General features: G+C 38.8%; 1 protein-coding gene across 9 annotated transcripts in view; it reads left to right on the forward strand.

Moving 5' to 3' along the window:
* The window catches only part of HIVEP1 (HIVEP zinc finger 1), a 225,368-nt gene that overhangs the window by 155,793 nt on the left and 52,260 nt on the right, over window positions 1-17,315 (forward strand). For 6 of the 9 annotated variants that reach the window (XM_054557197.2, XM_024248907.3, XM_024248908.3 and 3 more), the window contains 2 exons: window positions 4,695-5,185; window positions 6,542-8,262. The exons of the other annotated variants lie outside the window; for them this stretch is intronic. In XM_054557197.2, the coding sequence (XP_054413172.2) occupies window positions 4,695-5,185; window positions 6,542-7,720 (1,670 nt within the window). In that variant the 3' untranslated portion in view covers window positions 7,721-8,262. Of the gene's footprint in view, window positions 1-4,694; window positions 5,186-6,541; window positions 8,263-17,315 lie in introns of those variants that run through there. 9 annotated transcript variants of the gene reach the window in all.

Raw genomic sequence — 17,315 nt, forward strand, 5'->3', positions numbered from 1 at the left:
CTTTATATGGTTTCTACTGATTTAAAATAGTTGAGGTTTATTTTGTAGCTCAGAATATGGTATATATTGGTGAATGTTCCACATACACTTATATGAAAGGTATGTTCTGCTGTTCACTGGAACATTTCTGTAAGTGTCTGTTAGGTCTTGATAGTGTTTTACAGGTCTTTTATGTTCTTCCTGATTTTCTATTTATGTGTTCCATCAATTACTGAGAGTGGATTATTGAAGTCTTCAGCTCTGATTATGGATTTTTTTTTTCAGTTTCCACTCATTTATTTTGAAGTTCTATTGCGTACACACTTAGGATTGTTATGTTCATGGGAAGACCTATATCATTATGTAATGCTCCTGTTTATCCTTCATAATATTCTTTGCTCTGAAGCCCACTTTGTCTGATATTAGTATAGTTTCTGTGGCTGTATTTTAGTTATTGATTTATGGTATACTGTTATTTTCAACCTACTTATGTTTTTATATCAATATTTAAAATGCATTTCTTATATACAGTTTATACATGGAACTTGAGTTTTATTCAATCCTCATCATTTCTGTCTTTTAATTTGTGTCTTTTAATGTTATTATTTGTGTAATTGGATTAAAATGTACCATATTGGCAGCCGTTTTCGGTTTGTTTCATTTTTGAGTTTCAGTTTTCTTTTGATGACTTCTCTAGTATTAATTGAGTGTTTTTTATGATTCTGTTCTATTTCCTCTACTGACTTATTATTTATACCTTTAAAAAATTGTATTTACCTACCTTCAGATACTATTACATTGCTTTACATGGAGCCTATAGACTTTACTGCAGTACATACACAGCTCCTCCTTTCCGTGCTTTATGCTATTGTGGCCATACCTTTTTACATTTACATTTACTACGAACGCACAGTACATTGTTTTAGATATTCGGGTATCTTTTAGAGCAATTAAAAAATAAGAAAAAAAATTGTGTCCCCGTTTATTCTATTTTCACTGCTCTTTGTTTGTTTGTGTAGATCCGAGCCTCCATCTGATGTTACGTTCCTTCTGCCTGAGGAACTTCTGTTTAACATTTATTGTCCACTAGGTCAAGCAGCTGGCAATGAATCCCCTCAGTTTTTGTTTTTCTAAGAAAGTCTGTATTTCTCTTTCACCTTTGAAAATTATTTTCAATGGGCATAGAATTCTGGATTTAACAGTTTTCTTGATATTGTTACTGTATTTTTTATTTGTACCGTTTTCATTGGATTCTTTTTAATAGTTTTCATCACTTAGCTGAAAGTCCCATCTGTTATTGTCTACCTTTCCCTTTAGAGCCTTCAAAATATTAACCATAGTTATTTTAAATTCTCAGTCATTTCTAACATAGGTGTCATATCTGACTGTGGTTCTGATTATTGCTTTGTCTCTCTGAAGTATGTTTTTTTTTCTTGCCTTGTATGCCTTGTAATTTTGTGTTGAAAGCTGTACATCTTGTGTAAGACAGTAGAGACCCATGGAAATTGTTTGTATCCTAGGATTGTGCATGCCTCTCCTTCCTAGAGGCCTTTAGTGTGAGAGTTAGAGTTTATCTAGTTAGGAGTTTGCTAGGTTGGAGAGATTTGTTGTCACTACAGCTATCCTCACTGCAGCAAAGGCTTCATGTTCCTGTAGAGATACCTTGTGTTTTGGCTGGGGGTTGGATCACGAGAACGTCACCTGTTCAGTCCTAGTTTTAGGTCTTCCTTTTGCACTATGCCTCAGAAAGGGTCTCTCTGCACATTCTTGTTCTCCTGTTTCTCTCCAAGCACTATTTTGTTACCTGTAATTCTAAGCTCCTTAGCTTGGCATTGTGGGGCGAGGAGGAGGATGGGGTGCTGTCTCTGTTCCGATTGAGTTTTAGTCTCATACCAACACCATTTTCTTAGGTTTCTGGGCTGTGGCCTTCTCAGTTCTCCTCCCTCTCCCCCAAGTGTTGTGGGGATTTCTGTGTAATCCTGTCCTTCCCCAAGGAGACAGGTTGTATGTGTATGTTTTTCCTGTTCCTTTTCCACACTGCAGTGAGTTTTCAGCAGTGTCCTAGGGACAACAGTGCGTGCCGCCCTTCTCACAGGATAGGTCTTTTGTTTTCCTGGTGGAGACAGGGGAGATGGATCCAGGTGTAGTTCCTTGCCACTCCTCTAGGGTTACTGCTTCTCTCCCATATCTGGAACACAGTGGACACTTCTTACCACACCTTCCTGTGAGCACCCGGGTGATGGTCATGGCATAGATCCTGTTTGAGAATGTAACCCTCAGAGGTTTCACACAATCTTGGCAGCCCACTCTTGACTCTAACCAGATACTTGAGCGGGACTCCCCTGACTGGGGTTCTGTTGTATCTGCCCTCGATGACATAAGCTTGTGTCTCCTTAGATTTTGGGCTGTTGATTATCTGGGACCTCGGCTTATTGATGGGTTTGGAAAAAGTTAATAAGTTTAAAGTTAGGCTGTGCATGTGTGTGTGTGCGCGCATGTACACGCTTGTGTGTGTGTTTAACGTAAACAGGTCCCATCCTTGTTAGACTTTACAGCAAGATCAGCCTTGAATGAAATCATCCTTTCTCTCCAGTAACTTATTCTCCCAGTCATTCAGTTCTCTTTAGTCTTTTTACAAATTTTACTTCTTTAAAGAAGATGCGTCTCCAGAAAAAAATACCTAATTTGCTACTGATGTGGCAAATTCAAGTCAAATTGAGGATGACTCGAATTTTACAATGCCAAACAATCCTGATGGCCAACTGTCTTATTCTTCCCCAGGGCCTTCTCCTCAGCCAGGGCGGAGGCTCATTGTGGGCAGGGTTCTTGTCTTTTATAATCCTCACAGAGTTGCCAAACCTATAAAAAAATTTTAAAATAGGCAAGGTAGAGAAGTAGCTGAGGCGCAGGAGTCTGGGTATTTACCTGGAAATCACACATTCTGTCTCCAGCATAGGCCCCTAGAGCCATTCAATACTTTGGTATTATTTTATTTCATTTCTTATTTTACAGCATAATAGTAGAACCCTAAAAGCAAAAGGCTTATGAAATCACATGCTAACGGAACTTAAATGCATGTTTCATCTTTGAGTTTTTTAATTATAGAAGGAGCACACGTTTGTGATAAATAATGTAAAATGTCAAGTTCTTTTCATCCCCTAGAAATAATCACCCTCAAATCTTTTGTGTGGGTCTTCTAAGACTTTTCTCTAAGAACTCATTTTTGTCATATACAAAGAAAAAGTAGTAAAAAATTAATATCTAGGCCATTTGGGAAAGGCAGCCTATTGCTTGTTGCTCTGTTTACATGTTTTTCTCTTTTCAAAAAATACCTATAAGTGCAGAATGTATCACAGCTAAATTGTACATTGTCTGATGTCATCTTTATTATATCTCAGTGACATTCCTCCCCCATAACTAAATTTTATTAAGCTTTCAGTGGGAAAGAGCCTCTAATTTGCAAGATTTTGAAAATGTGAAGAGTTTAAAAGTTCCACATGAGCTTATGAGATTTTTGAAACTATTTCCTGGATCATCATGAAGATTCCTTGTTAAACTCAGTTTCACATGATGTTATAAGGCTGATACTAACGACTTTTAGATAATATCCCCCTTTCTAAGAGGAATGGGTTGAATCATATCACAGAAGAAATTGACAGGAAATTTTAGCATCTCTCTGAGTAAATAAGAAGGCTTACACTTTAGGTGAATATGATGACACGGAGGACCATTGAAACATGCCTGTGTCAACGAAAAGAAGAAGCTAAAGCACAAAGTGTGGTTGGAAGAGTTGACTGGAGCCAGAATAAGGACAGCTGCCCAGATGACTCACCCAAACTGCTTGCTTGGCCTTTGTTACAGGCAGATTTTTAAAGGCAAAAAGAAAAAAACAAAAACAAAAAAACAGGAGGCAGGGGAGGGGGCCGGTGTTACCGAGTAGACTGTTAGACAGTTCTGTCTGGAATTCTCATGGATATACAGAAGTAACAGTGATTAGGACTGCCTGTCCATGGTTAAGCTACAGAGTGTGGGATATAGCATCCGGTGCCACATTACTAGGTTAATTCACAGCTACCTGCGGCAATGGGAAGCAGCTTCAGTAAAGTGTGGAGTAGGATGTGATTGCTGTCTCATCTTAATGCCTCTTTGGGGCCTGGTAATTTGAAAGGGCCCACATTCCTCAGATAAAAGTCCTTTTCTTTCCTCATCTATAATACTATTCAAATCTGAAGAAAATGTATGTTGCTCACAGATAACAACAGCCATCAGGTTTTTGTGTTTGATTTAATTTGTTCAATAAAGGGAAGATACAAAATAGAGAAAAAGCTCAGGAAAAGAGTTGTGTTGAACTCTTTATTAATTTTATATGTAGTTCAGTTGTGTTTTACAGATTTTCAAGTGCAATCTTAGAGGCCTTCATTTCCTTGTTTTCTTGATTACCCTCCGCCTGCCTCATTCCCCTTCTGAGAGTCATTTCCCATTCCTCATCCCTGACCCAGCCCCTCCCGCAGAGCTGCCTTCCTCCGAATCCTGATGGCCAACTGTCTTATTCTTCCCCAGGGCCTTCTCCTCAGCCAGGGCGGAGGCTGGTTGTGGGCAGGGCCCTTGTCTTTTATAATCCTCGCAGAGTTGCCAAACCTATAAAAAATTTTTAAGATAGCATTTGTGCACTTGCAAAGCATTCCATCACATACCCTCTTGGTTGTTTTTATTAGATGAAAAACAGAGATTCAGTTATGAGCGATCTGGATATGATCTTGAAGAATCTGATGGCCCAGATGAGGATGACAATGAAAATGAAGACGATGATGAGGACAGCCAGGCTGAATCAGTCCTGTCAGCCACGCCCTCGGTCACAGCTAGCCCGCAGCACCTTCCATCTAGAAGTAGCCTTCAGGACCCAGTGAGTGCTGACGAGGATGTCAGGATCACCGATTGCTTTTCTGGGGTACACACGGACCCAATGGACGTTCTGCCCAGGGCGCTGCTCACCAAAATGACCGTCCTGAGCACAGCGCAGTCTGACTACAACAGGAAGACACTCTCTCCGGGGAAGGCCAGGCAGCGTGCTGCGAGAGATGAAAACGACACTATTCCATCTGTAGACACTTCCAGGTCCCCGTGTCATCAGATGTCTGTGGACTACCCTGAGTCAGAAGAAATTCTGAGAAGTTCTGTGGCAGGAAAAGCTATTGCTATAACACAGGTAAATGATTGGCAGTTGTTCTTTTATTTCTTTTTTCGTTTTAACCCATTAAATATGGAGAACTTAATGGCTTAAGAAAATAATGCACCTAAGTGATTTTTTTTAGGCCAAATCAGTTTGTATGGCTTTATTTTTTTCTTGTATTTAAGGGTAGAGGGCATTTTTGCCCTTTTGAGTCTTGTTGAGTATTTTAAGCAGTTCAGATATTTTATTGTAAATCTATGAAAGAACCAAATGGTTCTTGAAAAATATACCCATTTATTTTTATTTGCTTTTTGAAAAATTTTTGAAATTAAAAAAAAAAAAAAACATGACAGTGGCGAACACAAGTCCCGCAACTGATTTATCTGCTGGCCCCTTCTGAGCAGTTTCTCCACTGGTGCTGATGTGATGATGGGTTTTCACTGATTTATCCAAACATTTTGCACTTTGCCCCCATTGGCAAGACAGCTACCAGTTTCTATGGCAAAGTTAATGTGACCTGAAAACACATCAAGAAGTTCACTTTGCTTGAATGATCACATTGCTCCAGCAGCTTGGGAGAGCTTTCTGCCCAAGAACTAGCTCAAGGCAGGCACAGGCCTCTGAAAAGTCACGCTCCATGTGCTGTGAGTGAGTCCCTGCTCTACCTCTGGCTGTTTTGTGACAAATGATTAATTCTGGGAGGAATACATTCTTCCCTCATTGACAGTTCTCTTACCTCTAGTATGTATTGAATATTGCAGTGGGATTTATTTCTAATTGTGGCAGATTGTGCTATAAGCGTCTCTATCCCAAAACCTCTCAGACACTTACCAGTGCCTGGAAATCTGGTTTTCAGTAGACATTTCATAAACTTGCAAATGATAGACAAACAACCAGAGACCTTTTTCATAGTAACGTCTCTTCACAAATAATTCTTTAGTTCATTTTTCCCCGTTGAGTTGACACAGCCAACTTGTATCTCAATTTCTCAGTAACTCTTAATCTCTAAAATAAGGTGGAGCTGGTGGTGCCAGAAACAGAAATAATAATAATAAAAAAACAGCTTAAGAATATAGCTGTGTCCACTTCTCAGAGTTATTCTCTGTGTACAATATGACAAAATCCAGGAAATTTGCTTCAGACATGCAACAGACTATACAAGATGTATTTCCATTATTTCTACCAGAAACTAAATTAAAGATGTAATAATTTTTTAATTGGAAGCTTATTTTTAAAAATCGAAAAATAATTTCATTGCAGCAAACATCATTTGTATCAATGCAAATATACTTAGTTTTATCTCATTGTGAAGAAATAGATTTAGCACTAGCTTTATAGCTCAGTGATTACGGAAGACCTGTCATAAAAGGATTGTTCTCTCTTGTCATTTAGAGCCCATCATCTGTAAGACTTCCTCCTGCTGCAGCCGAGCACAGCCCCCAGACAGCAGCGGGGGTGCCTTCTGTGGCCTCACCACATCCTGACCCTCAAGAACAGAAGCAGCAAATAACTCTACAGCCGACTCCAGGCTTGCCTTCTCCCCACACTCATTTGTTTAGCCACCTTCCTTTGCATTCCCAGCAGCAATCGAGGACACCTTATAATATGGTTCCAGTTGGGGGGATCCATGTGGTACCTGCTGGCCTCACATACTCCACGTTTGTGCCCCTTCAGGCTGGACCAGTGCAGCTCACGATCCCTGCTGTCAGTGTCGTTCACAGAACTTTGGGTACTCCCGGGAATACGGTCACAGAAGTGTCTGGCACTACAAACCCCGCTGGAGTGGCTGAATTAAGCAGTGTTGTGCCATGTATTCCTATCGGCCAAATCCGCGTGCCAGGCCTTCAGAACCTAAGTACCCCAGGCTTGCAGTCACTCCCCTCGTTAAGCATGGAAACCGTCAATATTGTAGGCCTAGCCAATACAAATATGGCCCCACAAGTCCATCCACCAGGACTGGCTCTGAATGCTGTCGGCCTGCAGGTTCTGACTGCAAACCCTTCCTCACAAAGCAGCCCCGCCCCTCAGGCACACATTCCAGGTCTCCAGATCTTGAACATAGCATTGCCTACCTTAATCCCCTCAGTCAGTCAAGTAACCGTTGATGCACAGGGAGCTCCAGAAATGCCAGCTTCCCAAAGCAAAGCATGCGAGACACAACCCAAGCAGACTTCTGTAGCCAGCGCAAACCAGGTCAGCAGGACCGAGTCTCCTCAGGGGTCACCTAAAGTCCAGGGGGAAAATGCAAAAAAAGTTCTGAATCCACCTGCCCCTGCAGGTGACCATGCAAGGCTTGATGGCCTGAGTAAAATGGACACAGAGAAGGCTGCCTCGGCAAATCACGTGAAGCCCAAGCCTGAACTCACTTCCGTACAGGGCCAACCAGCGTCCACGTCACAACCTCTGCTGAAGGCACATTCTGAAGTTTTTACAAAGCCCTCAGGCCAGCAGACTCTCTCTCCAGACAGACAGGTGCCCAGGCCCACAGCCCTGCCGCGGAGGCAGCCCACTGTGCAGTTCAGCGACGTGAGCAGCGATGATGATGAGGACAGGCTTGTGATAGCAACCTGATGGATTTTATTTTTGATTTGCTTTTTTTTTTTATATATAACACTTAAAGGTTTCTTTGAAAACCCTCCTTTCCTTAAAGCACATTTTTCTGACATAAACTCATGACTAATCTTTGTGCAATCATGAACTTTTGACCAATAATTGTTGTTTTGTGTCAGCTCCAGCCATTTTTGTACATGTTGTATAGACAATTGTGCCTTTTAGGAGCTTTATGTTTAGAAACTGTACAGATTGTTGAATATCTATATACATAAAAATATATTATATATGTATGTGAAAACCAGGTAGTTATTTGTGTTTAGTAAGGAAAACCTGTCAAATAAATCAAATGATTAAATTATATGTTCCACTGTTGAATATAAATTTTATGGCTATGGGGCAGAGTTTCTGTGTATAAATTAGTACGTAAACTCCATATTTATTGTATTCATATTAGTCTTTGAAAATGGGTCTGTCCTCCTTGTGTAAGACAGTAACTTTACACTTCAGACAGATTTTCTGTGTTATGAAATGTTTCAGTAAAATATTGTTTACTGACTTTACCATTGCTTCAGTTGTGCCTTCTTTGTATCATCCAGTGATCAGTGATCTACATTTGGAAAATAGCCCTGGGTTCCATTCTTTCCACATTCCCCTCAACCCTTCGTTTTTTTATAAACAGAGACTTTAGTCGCCTTTCTACCATGTGAAACTGTAACTGAAATCCATACAACTGATTGACCTATTTTTCTTATTTGTGAGAAGTCATTTCATAGTTATTATTAGAAGACTAAATATATAAGAATACTTTCTGTATATACATAGAGCATATAGCCTAAAATGGGCAACGTTCCTAAATGAGGGTATGGAAATTTCTGGGAAACATGAGTTAAACCCCATTGTCCTTAGAATTTGGCTCCGATGAGACCCGTATAACCTCATTCCCAGGCTCCAACACCAGATTTGTTCGTGAGCTGTGGGCTCTTCTTTCCCTTGTTGCTGTTACACTCACAGAGCTCTGTCCAGCACTGAACTACAGAGTGCCCAAGATCACCGAAGAGCCAAATTCAGACTTCTAAATTACTTAAGTGACTCTCTTTAGACATTACTATCTCCTGTCCTGGAAGATTGAACCATCCTTATTCAGAAAAATATGGCGGCATGGGGAGCCCCCAATTACCACTGCAGTGATTTGCATTATTAATGATTACAGATGCTAGGTTTGTGAGAAAAGTATTTTAATGTTGGAATTTAAATACTTAGCACATCATTAAGTCAATGTATTCACATTTTTAAAGGTTTGCTTACAAAGATTGCAGAGACATGAAATAGGTAAGACAACAGCATGGTTTGCCGGGTGAGAGGTAGGGGACAGCCTATCTACTAAGGGGTTTGGAGACCTGCTGCTAGCCAACCCCAGCTTCACGTCTGTGACTTTGCAAAGACTTGGCATTTCAACTTGCTCATCCTTATCTCAATTAGGATCTCCAAGGTGTGCTGCAGTCCCAGCACGCACTGGTGGATCTGTGATGCTTTAAATGAATGCTTCAATTTACATTTACATATTTCCATAGATTAAGTAACAAAATTCTCTCAAAAACAACAAAACTACATTTTATATTCTGAGATAGTTTTGGAAAGAATTCTGGAAATACCTGCTCTAGGGATTGCGTTGCCCTATCAATAATAGCTGTTGAAAATGAGGTCTGTTATCTGTCCAGTTTCTCAAAATTAATGTTTTAACTGTGTCATGAACTTTTTATTGCCTAAAATTTTAAAGCAGTATAATAAGCATATTCTTAACTCCATAATTAAGTACAGATGACTTCTCTAAATTCAAAAATAATGCTTGGAGTTTTTAGCATTGAGGTTTTTTAGTTTCTATAGAATTTTCTTAATTTTAAAAATTCCTATACTTAAAGACAAGTGTTACGATGTGAGTGGATGTTCCCTTGAAATTTTCATAATGCTGTAATGTACCTTACTCTTATTTTGTACTTTTCAAGATTCTTATTTTGGGCTTTTCAAATTTCAATGCATCATGCAAATACCTTTACTATTGGCAACTTTCAAGCTTTATTGTAGCCTTTCAAGTATTTTGCTAGTATTTGAAATATGCAGCTCTATAAAAAATATTACCAAAGTCTAAGCCATTATATTTTGAAATTACATGCACAAAATAGACAAGGGAACAATAATTTTGTGCTATTTCTCCGAAGTCGTCTTTTCCCAAGGAGCAGTGTCCACTTGATACTCCCAAATATAAACGACTTCCAAATAACGTAATTCGGAGAACTAGTGGGGCTACATTTGACTTTTATTCTGTTGCACTGTCATGTGTGGAGACCCAGGCCTGTAGAGAACTAGGGTGCAATGACATAGTAAGATAATTTATTGACAAAACAGGTGAAAGTTTTAATGTGTAACAGTTTCAATACCTTGTGTGAATCCACTGCAATGCCATCATCAGAAGTACTGGAAAAAACAGCTGAAGAACCACAGGTCATTTTTCTAGTTAAAGATTATTATATCTGGCTTATGAAAATGTATTATAACATAAATCAAGGGCGTTCAAGTAACTTATTTTCATTCCCTAAAGTTTAAGCCAAAATGATAATTATTTCTTTCAAAATGATAATTAACTGATGGTATTGAATGTACAAATTTTGTTTCTCAGTCATTTTTTTCATAATATAGACCTGATTTTCCTTTCACAGAAACAGTATAAGTAACACGTTTCTTACTAATTAATCCCTGGCCTGAATTTTAAATGATAGCACTTAATAAGGATTATGGAAAATAATCATTATTTTTGTTGGAAGACTGTCAAGATAGTTAATAGATCTTGATGCATGCTCAGTTCAAATTATAACATCAGGGTTCTTTTTGACTTTTCTGTTTTTCATCTTACATTTTGCAGTCAACTTCAAATAATACCAGAGAGATGATTTTCATTAATTTTGTTTCAAAACCATCTATAAATTCTAAATACAGGATGTATATCACCTTAAGAATCTTCTCTCAAAGTGACTTCCCATGACTTAAAATATTAAATTCCCTATTTAATATTCAAAATATAATATTTTGTAATATATATTTGTATATATGTATATATTACATGCATGTTATATCTACAGATACATGTATATACGTATACATGTTATATCTACAGATACATGTATATACGTATACGTGTTATATCTACACATACATGTATATACGTATACGTGTTATATCTACAGATACATGTATATACGTATACGTGTTATATCTACAGATACATGTATATACGTATACGTGTTATATCTGCAGATACATGTATATACGTATACGTGTTATATCTGCAGATACATGTAGATACGTATACGTGTTATATCTACAGATACATGTAGATATACGTGTTATATCTACAGATACATGTAGATATACGTGTTATATCTACAGAGACATGTAGATACGTATACGTGTTATATCTACAGAGACATGTAGATACGTATACGTGTTATGTCTACAGAGACATGTAGATACGTATACGTGTTATGTCTACAGAGACATGTAGATACGTATACGTGTTATGTCTACAGAGACATGTAGATACGTATACGTGTTATGTCTACAGAGGCATGTAGATACGTATACGTGTTATGTCTACAGAGGCATGTAGATATACGTGTTATATCTACAGAGACATGTAGATATACGTGTTATATCTACAGAGACATGTAGATATACGTGTTATATCTACAGAGACATGTAGATATACGTGTTATATCTACAGAGACATGTAGATATACGTGTTATATCTACAGAGACATGTAGATATACGTGTTATACCTACAGAGACATGTAGATACGTATACGTGTTATACCTACAGAGACATGTAGATACGTATACGTGTTATACCTACAGAGACATGTAGATACGTATACGTGTTATACCTACAGAGACATGTAGATACGTATACGTGTTATACCTACAGAGACATGTAGATACGTATACGTGTTATACCTACAGAGACATGTAGATACGTATACGTGTTATACCTACAGAGACATGTAGATACGTATACGTGTTATACCTACAGAGACATGTAGATACCTATACGTGTTATACCTACAGAGACATGTAGATACCTATACGTGTTATACCTACAGAGACATGTAGATACCTATACGTGTTATACCTACAGAGACATGTAGATACGTATACGTGTTATACCTACAGATACATGTAGATACGTATACCTGTTATATCTACAGATACATGTAGATACGTGTACGTGTTATATCTACAGATACATGTATATATGTGTACGTGTTATATCTACAGATACATGTATATATGTGTACGTGTTATATCTACAGATACATGTATATATGTATATATATTATATATATATAATATTTTAGTGGCAATAACTCCCTGCTCTCATTACCAAGGGGGGAAAAAAGGAGAAATGGTTTAAAGCAAGAATAGCAAAATGTTTTTCTCTACAAATTATATACAGACTGTTCACAACTTACTATGGTTCAATTTAATGATTTTTTCAACTTTACCCTGGTGTGAAAATGATAAGCATTCAGTAGAAACCATACTCTGAATTTTGATATCCTTCTGCGCTAGCAATATATGGTTTGATCTCTTATGATGCTGGGCAGCAGCAGCGAGCCAAAGCTCCCAGCCAGCTACGTGATTGTAACCACAAACATGCTACAGTGCACTGTATTCAATACATTATACGAGATATTCTAGACTTTATTTATTTTTAAATAAATAAATAATTGTTAGATGATGTTGTCCAACTGTAGGCTAATGTAAGTGAGCACGTTTAAAGTAGGGTAGGCTAAGCTATGTTGTTCAGTAGGTTAGATATATTAAATGCTTTTTTGTTGTTGTTGTTGTTGAAACAGAGTCATGCTCTGTTGCCCAGGCTGTAGTGCAGTGGCGCAATCTCAGCTCAGTGCAACCTCTGCCTCCCAGGTTCAAGTGATTCTCCTGCCTCAACCGCCTGAATAGCTGAAATCGCAGGCACACACCACCACACTGGCTAATTTTTGTATTTTTAGTAGAGATGGGGTTTCACTGTGTTGGCCAGGCCAGTCTCGAACTCCTGACCTCAAGTGATCCACCTGCCTCGGCCTCCGAAAGTGCAGAGATTACAGGCATGAGCCACTGCGCCCAGCCTAAATGCATTGTTTACTTAGGATATTTTCAATTTACAATAGATTCATTGGGATGTAACCCCATGGTAAATCAAAGAACATCTGTAATCTGAAAGTCATGATGCATTTACTTAAATATGTTGGATTCCTAGTCTTTGCACGCACAGGTTTATCTGGAACCTTGCGTATAAAGGTTCTGTGGAAGGCACTGTAGGCATAAGAGACATTATCTGCTCCTAGGTGTTCACTGTCTTCTGAATCAGGCTTGGGTTTGAAGAAAACGCCCAGACATCCAAAATCCAGTAATAATTTAAGTACCAACGAACTCCAAAAGAAATTAGAAGGTACAGTTTCTACCCCAGAGGAGGATGCCTGCTTAAGACAGATCAGGTAAACTAGGACATGACAATAGACCACATCATAGAGACCACAGACTTTAAAAATGTGAGAGTTAAGAAAGTGATTGTCTTAAGAAGTTAAAGAATGACTTGTGTATACAGGGGATTGCCATATTTTGAAGGAGGTATGGGATTTGGGACTTTAGAATATACATGACGCTAAGGAATAGAACAAAAATAGCAGTCATGAAGTCTAAGACGAATGTGTTCCAGGGACCAGTCTAAGTGGAAGAGAGGATTCACTCAGACATTCGATAATATTTATTTAGCACCAATAGTGTAGAAAGCACTTTGGGACCTGTAATCCCAGTGTTTTGGGAGGCCAAGGCGGATCATGAGGTCAGGAGATCGAGACCATCCCGGCTAACACAGTGAAACCCTGTCTCTACTACAAATACAAAAAAAGTAGCCGGGCGTGGTGGCGGGCGCCTGTAGTCCCAGCTACTCGGGAAGCTGAGGCAGGAGAATGGCGTGAACCTGGGAGGCAGAGCTTGCAGTGAGCTGAGATCATGCCGCTGCACTCCAGCCTGGGCAACAGAGTGAGAATCTATCTCAAAAAAAAAAAACAGAAAACTTTGGGAATGCAAATTTGATGTAAATTAAATGATGCCTGTCCTTCAGGAGCTTCAGTTCTAGTAGAAGAGTAAGTAAGCAAGACGCAAGGTATCTTGAACGGCAAAAGAAGTTACCACCAAGTCCAGCAGGAGTGCGAATGAAGGAGAACTCCTGGCTGAGTTGATGAGGGAGTGCTTCAAAGAGAATGAGACATTTAAATATGGCCTTGAAGGGACTTGGTTAAGCAGAGACAGTGGATGAGACAGAACAGACAGAAGCACTGTGGAGGAGAATCCGTATTTATCCCTACGGCGTGACATCTATAATCTTATGTAATCATTCCAAGCAGGAAGGATTATCTCCTCATTTTATAGGTGGAGAGGCTGCAACTCACAGATGTGGTGAAACCTTGCCGTGCAGATGCTGGGATTTGAAACCAGGATGGTGTGACGCAACAGCATAACACATAAGCAAATGGCAGGGAACGTGAAAGGGCATTGAGACCGAGGGAATAAACCATATTTTGGGATTTAGCAAGGCATCTGACGAAGCCGCAATAATATTATGGATTGGATTTAAGGATGATTAGTATGGTGGGCTCGTCAAGTGGAAAGAGCACTCAGTGGGTCAGAGCACTATAGGGAAAGGAGCACGGGCTGTGGATTCCAAAGACCATCATTGTCACTTTTCTAATGTATTAATAACTTATGGGAGGGTGAGGCAGTCATGGGACACAAAAATAAAGAGGAAAGGGAAGTAATGCAGAGGAGGGTGGGAGCAATCACAAGTGACCCAGTGCCAAGCTGGCCATAGTATCCTTTCTTTTTAGTTTGCGGACTCAATAAAACAGAGGAGACATTTGTTGATGACCCAAATAGATCAGGATCAGTGTCCAGAAGATTCAACCAAGTGGAGAGATGGGCTGAATGTGAATAAGACAATTTAACAAGAAAGCAAAAGCCCTGGCACTTGGATTGAAAATTTAAGTGTACTAAAAAACAGCAGTTTGCTTTGCACAAAGTTCAGTATGTGCCACCCTCATCCCTCCCTCTCCCAAGAAAAAGCCTAATCTGGGGGATAGTAGGAATACGTTATTTATTTTTTATTTTATGTTTTGTAGAGATGGGATTTTGCTATGTTGCCCAGGCTGGTCTTGAACTCCTGACTGCAAGCAATCCTACTGCCTCAGCCTCCCAAAGTGCTGGGATTACAGGCATGAGCCACTACGCCCAGCCAGAAATCCATGATTTCATAGTACATTATGTAAAACCACACTCTATACCCTCATGATCAGAGCCTTCCAGGAGCATCCTCCATAATCGGACTCCAGGTTTGAACAAGATACAGACAAAAGAGCACATTCTGAGGCCATCAGGCTCTGAGGCCAAGCTCACAGTGGCCCCCGTGAGAGGGGCCGGAAATAGGATAATCTGGCGGGTTCCTCACCTGATAGCTAAGGGCACACCTAGGGAGAGTCACAGAGCAGAAATAATAAAAAAGAAGTTGCCTTTCTGGTGGAAGGAGAGAGAGTTCAGGGATTATGGAAGAAGAGAAAGTGGGCTATCGTGAGGGAAATGCCATGTCCGCATTCATTTTTGTGTAAAACTAAGATTAACCTCACAGCAAGAAGCTAGTGGGAATTCATGGCTCACAGCTAAAGCTCATATTTGCATAATAATCAGACATAAATATGGTAGAACATAGTGATTTCTCTTCAAGGAAGACTGCAAGGTTAAACATTCTAGTATGATTCACGCCAATCCTCTAAGATGTATTGGGATCAGCCGGGGAGGCAACGCTTAGCTGTTCACCCCTCCACTTGATTCTCAAGCGAGTTCTGAACGGACACCACCTCCAAGAGCTCGGACTCTGACAACTAGATCTGCTCTGAGAAAGTAGATAGAGGCAGCTGAGAAGAGCCTGGGGCTCAAACCCATGACCCACCCACATTCCATCATCTGGGAGAAGGATCAGGCGGACATTTCTCTAAGTGAGGAATCAAGTTTTGTTCATTTTGTAAATTTGGCCTTTCAGACATAATTAAGATTAAAAGTCCCCATGACATTTAACAAAAGTTTTCTAATTACTTTGCTTTTGTTCTCTGAGAAGCTAGGGCTGTCTCATTCCATCATACCTGAGGTGTACATTAGCTACTGTATTAAGGGTTTATTTCAGCACACTGAACAACTATTCTTTTGAGGTGCTAGATTGTTACTGGGAACTAGATTGTTACTGGGGACTGCATGCTCAGGTAAGGATGGAAAAGTGGAAATTAAGGATCTAAATAAGTTTTAAGTTTTATTTCCCCACCACCTAGACCATAAACCTCATTCTGAAAAAAAAATAGCTGGTTTAGGTAATTATTAAGACACCTCAAATTAAACAGGAAATTTTCCTGGCTCAAAGAGATATTGATAAATGACTTTTCAAAGATAGGTAAATTTTCTTACTTAAACTAACAAGATATTAGATTTAAATTTTGAGATTATAGGTCATGTTCTGTTGGTATGATAGTGTTTTATTAAAAAAACTCACATTTTATATAGTGCAGTATTTTTAATTTTAACATTTACAACAGATACTGCATTATATGAAGTCATTCTCACATTGAGGTTGAGATAATTGCTCAGGGTTGTAAAGCTAGTTAAGTAGTGAGGCTGGGAGTTAAAACACGGTCCTTTTTTTTTTTGTCTACTGTTTCATGCTGCTTTTTCGGTAATGATTTATGATAATTGGGTTGTATTGTATTCATTTCTAGGTGAAAGTCTATTTAGTATTCATAAAACATCCCATTTAAATTTTCTACAAAAACGAGTATGTCCAGTGCCATGCATATTTGTATAAATAATAGATTTTGTAACCTTTTTGTTTGCCCTTTCTCACAACTGATATAATAGGAGCCATAAAAATATTCAGTGATGAAACATTTAACTTAAATAGCAGGAGATAAAAGAGCAATCCAAAGTGACAATTCTAATCAAGCATAAAACATGTAAACTTCCAAGTATATTAGGTTTCAGTTCTTAATCATTATTCAGAAAAATGTTTTTGTTACATGTCTTATGATAAAAGATTGGAGGGAAGACAGTGGAGCAGGGATTCACATTGTTTTGAGTATTGACATGGTTGGAATACAGCATAACATATTATATTATAAAGTTCCTGAGTTTGATCTTTTCAGAAATATTTCCAAAAAGAAATGGAGCAATTTTCCATTACATTTTATAAAGAAGATAATTATTTAAACATATTTCTCCTATGAAGGGGACAGCAAATTGCACTGCTTTTTATGTGCAGACTTTATGAGGGAAAGAAAGTGATGACAGGAACTTGGAAATGAAGGTATTTATACACTTTAGCCATAAAAAGTGTAAGAGAGAAAAATAAATATTTGTTCTGTTTAGCAGATGATCCCATATTTCAGTATAAGGCAATAGAGGTCCCTATATATAAAATGTAACTTTTTTCTTTGTCTGATTCTTACTTTTGGTCCTGAAATG

This window comes from Pongo abelii, chromosome 5 (genome assembly GCF_028885655.2).
Source record: "Pongo abelii isolate AG06213 chromosome 5, NHGRI_mPonAbe1-v2.0_pri, whole genome shotgun sequence".
NCBI lineage: Eukaryota > Metazoa > Chordata > Mammalia > Primates > Hominidae > Pongo > Pongo abelii.